Source organism: Lottia gigantea (genome assembly GCF_000327385.1).
Source record: "Lottia gigantea unplaced genomic scaffold LOTGIsca_510, whole genome shotgun sequence".
Lineage (NCBI taxonomy): Eukaryota > Metazoa > Mollusca > Gastropoda > Lottiidae > Lottia > Lottia gigantea.
The window spans coordinates 26,048-30,575 of record NW_008709753.1 but is presented as its reverse complement, the minus strand read 5'-3'; the positions used below and the strand labels follow the sequence as shown (position 1 = coordinate 30,575).

Genomic DNA, 4,528 nt, shown 5'->3' with positions numbered 1-4,528 from the left:
CTAGTTGTTGAAAGTGTGTGTGTATAAATTAATAAAACATTGGATATTTTAATATATAACTGTTTTTATATATATTTCAGGATACTTGGTGTAATAAAATTTTGAAGCTAAATGATGCATATTGAAAAGAAAAATAAACAACCCAAAAAGGTGAAAGTTGATGAGGACTCTTTGCTGAATATAGAAATATACTGTAATGATTTTGTTTTGAAAAATTGTGTTTCATTTTAAAATGCATGTATGTGTGAAATAAAATTAATGGTGTTTTCATTTGACATGTTATTTGTAAATGAAAGTATTTTGGGGAAAACATTTTACTAAAAGAGAAAAATGACATCATTTTGCAAATAAGTATTAATTTGTAAGTCATTTACAAAAAATATAATATTGTAAGATATAGCTTTAAAATAAGAATTTGTTAATATGAATTGTGAATGTAAAGGCAAATGCTTTGTAAAAAATTGTCTTATAAATTAACTTTTACTGATTTTGAAGTAGCTTATAGAAAAATGGTCCAAATAAACTTTGTATATGGATGATGATTGTATTTTGAAGATGTGGTCTTTTTATTTGTGATAAGTTTGTAGATACATTGTTTGATAAAAATAAAAAAGTGATTTCATTTTTAAAAGTCATGAAATGTACATTTTGGTGTGATTTTTATGAATGGTATTTTGAGTCATAGTTTTGGAATGAAGTGAATGTGCAGTGCATAATAATTGCTAGTGTAAAAATGTGATGGGTTTAGAGTTTGAAATTGATGGAGCTTAAATATATTTAAATTGTCTGTGTTTGATTATTCAAATGTAGGTGTAATTTCAAAATGAGCAATACAAAATGATAAAAACAGATTGGTTAAATTTTCACATTGATGAATTGTAATATTTAAACAATATTTGCTTCTTCTTGGTAAACAATTAGTGAGTTATTTCCCTTTACTTATTGTGAACAGTTTGATACATTGGAAAATTTCTATATTTTGTGTTGAAAGCAGGTAAGTGTATGTTACTTGATTATATTATTTTTTATTATTGCAGGTTTGGTTTATTGGAAAGACAGAAGATCATAGAGCGGTGAAAGTGTGGCAAACTTTTACTTGAACAAAGCCAAAATATTCAAAACTAAGCGGTGAAAGTGTGGCGAACTTTTACTTTAACAGAGCCAAAATACTCTAAACTAAGCGGTGAAAGTGTGGCGAACTTTTACTTTAACAGAGCCAAAATACTCTAAACTAAGCGGTGAAAGTGTGGCGAACTTTTACTTTAACAGAGCCAAAATACTCTAAACTAAGCGGTGAAAGTGTGGCGAACTTTTACTTTAACAGAGCCAAAATACTCTAAACTAAGCGGTGAAAGTGTGGCGAACTTTTACTTTAACAGAGCCAAAGAATCTAGAGAAATCTAGTTGCTATTCAATACTCAATTTTTATTACTAGAGAAATCTAGTTGCTATTCAATACTCAATTTTTATTACTAGAGAAATCTAGTTGCTATTCAATACTCAATTTTTATTACTAGAGAAATCTAGTTGCTATTCATATCTCAATTTTTATTACTAGAGAAATCTAGTTGCTATTCATATCTCAATTTTTATTACTAGAGAAGTCTAGTTGCTATTCAATACTCAATTTTTATTACTAGAGAAGTCTAGTTGCTATTCATATCTCAATTTTTATTACTAGAGAAATCTAGTTGCTATTCAATACTCAATTTTTATTACTAGAGAAATCTAGTTGCTATTCATATCTCAATTTTATTACTAGAGAAATTTAGTTGCTATTCATATCTCAATTTTTATTGCTGGAGAAATCTAGTTGCTATTGGTATCTCAATTTTTATTATCTAGAGAGATCTAGTTGGTATTCAACCCTTTAATTGAAATTATCTAGAGAATTCAAGTTTTACACTTCTTTTTTGTATTACCTTGAAAGTTAATCAATATGGGTCGTCCAAAGAAATCAAAAGCTGCTTTGTTAGCTAATATAAGCAAAAATGGAAAAAGTGCTGGTGATAAATGTACAAAAATTGTAGATCATAATGATCAGGAATATGTTGCAAAATCAAATTCTAAAGCCAGTAGATTTAATGATAAAGTTTCAAAAGAAAATGTCAATGAATTGCTTGTAGTCCATGAATCTGATAGTCCTACAGAAATTTCATATGAAAAAGTAGAAATACCTGTGAAAAGCAAGGTAAAACATGCTTCTAGTAACATAATCAAAGAGAAGAGAAAAAAGAAGTTATCTCCTAGTAAAAGTAGAAAGAGACAAGTTGAAAGGATATATATATCTGGTAATTTTAATCAAGGTAATATAGAACGATATGGATTTTATGCTGGCAAACAGTGCACTGTGAACAGCCTTCTGTGTATGATATACAGAAAAATTATGAATGTAAGATCATGGAAAAGTTTCACCTTAGACAAAATCTTAGATTTAGGAAATGAATACTATCAGATTCTTCAGTCTCAACCTAATATACAACATGATTATATTATGGTCAGTGAATTAGTAACAACTGTTGAAGTTGAAGGTAAATACTTTTATTTAGATATCAGTGATAATTCAGAAGTTGGAATTATAGATGCTGCCAATTATGTTGCCATAGGTCTGTTTGAAAATCTTCAAACATGTTTGAGAACATACGAGTCTTGTTTTGTGACATTTAATGCAAGCACGTTCGCTATTATGCAACATGATGATAGTTATTTTGTGTTTGACTCGCATTCAAGAAACAATTTTGGGTTATTATCAGAAGATGGTTGTAGCATTCTATTAGAATATAATGATATTAATGATTTGTATGTACATTGTTTAAATTTAAGTGTATCAATGAATTTGAGTCGGTTAGAGCAGTATGAAATAACTGGTATTAATGTTATTATGATGGGTAATGAAAGTAATGATCCAATTAATGAAGTAAACAATTCTGTTGATGAGTGTGACATTATGCAAGTTGATGATCTAATTGAATCAAGTAGTCAAGATAATGATACTGATGAGGTTGTTATAACTAATGTAGAAACAAATGATTTTATATTTAATCCAATTAGATCAGAGAAAAGAAGAGTGTTATGTGAATGGATTAGTTTACCTGTTGATAACTTACATGATGTTGATGTGGCTGAGATTTGTAAACTGACAAAACCTACTAAAATAACTGAAATCAAAGGAGATGGTAATTGTTTGTTTAGAAGTTTATCATTTGTTCTTTCTTTATGTGAAAATAATCATAGAAAAGTAAGACTTGCTATAGTTAACCACATAAAATCAAAGGCAGATTTTTTCACACCTTTATTAAGAGAACAGTATCAATCTATTGATGACTATATTAAATGTTCTAGAATGAGAATGCAAGGAACGTGGGGTACAGAATTTGAAATATTAGCAGCTTGTGATTTATTACAAACAGATATTTATATATTTACTAATAATAAATGGTTGAAATATCCTGTATTACAGATTAACAATAGTTATACACCTGAGGCTATTTATTTACACCATAGAGATGAGAATCATTATGAAGTGGTTGAAAATGTTGAGAGAAATGAACCTATTATAGTTATTGATGATAATGTTGATACACAATTATCAGGTAAAAGAAAACACTTGAAAAAGAAACGAGGTAGTAGATGGAAACCTAATAAAAAGCGAAGTAATTATTTTCAAAACTACAATTTAGTAAAGAAGGAACAAAATTTTGGACAAAAAGTCAGATTAAACTTTAAACTTGCAATTAGAACCAAAAAAGAAATTAATAATTTGAATAAAAGGAGGAGAAAACAATATCAGATTAGTTATATTAAAGCTCATTTAAAAAGAAAATATACAAATCAATTAAGGTCTATACTACATACTCGATATGAAACAATACTAAAACCAAAGCTTGAAGACAAATATCAAAATGTATTAAAACCAAAACTTGAAGAAAAATATCAAAATGTATTAAAACCAAAACTTGAAGACAAATATGAAAATGTATTAAAACCAAAACTTGAAGACAAATATCAAAATGTATTAAAACCAAAACTTGAAGACAAATATGAAAATGTATTAAAACCAAAACTTGAAGAAAAATATGAAAATGTATTAAAACCAAAACTTGAAAACAAATATCAAAATATATTAAAACCAAAACTTGAAGACAAGTATCAAAATATATTGAAACCAAAACTTGAAGACAAATATCAGAATGTATTGAAACCAAAACTTGAAGACAAATATCAGAATGTTTTGAAACCAAAGCTGAAGGACAAATATCACAAAATATTAAAACCAAAGCTGAAGAACAAATATCAAACAATCTTAAAACCAAAGCTGAAGGTTAAATATCAAAATGTCTTGAAATGGGAATTAAAATGTAAATATATAGATGAAATAAAGTTAAAACTGAAGCAAAGGTATATGAATGAATTGAGGATAAGAATTTTAAATAAATATAGAAATATGTATAGAACTAATTTACAGTATAGAAATAAACAAAAACAGAAATCTAGAAAGAATTATAGCAACAATAAAGTCAAAGTAAAC

The 4,528-nt window shown here is 27.2% G+C and overlaps 1 protein-coding gene across 1 annotated transcript; it reads left to right on the top strand.

Annotated features, from left to right (window-relative positions):
* Positions 1–3,910: 3,910 nt before the first annotated feature.
* Positions 3,911–4,327, top strand: LOTGIDRAFT_66571 (hypothetical protein; the record flags this gene model as incomplete). Its single annotated transcript, XM_009062526.1, has 1 exon — positions 3,911–4,327. A coding segment is annotated over one exon (417 nt), but the record flags the coding sequence as incomplete, so codon positions are not given.
* Positions 4,328–4,528: the final 201 nt, after the last annotated feature.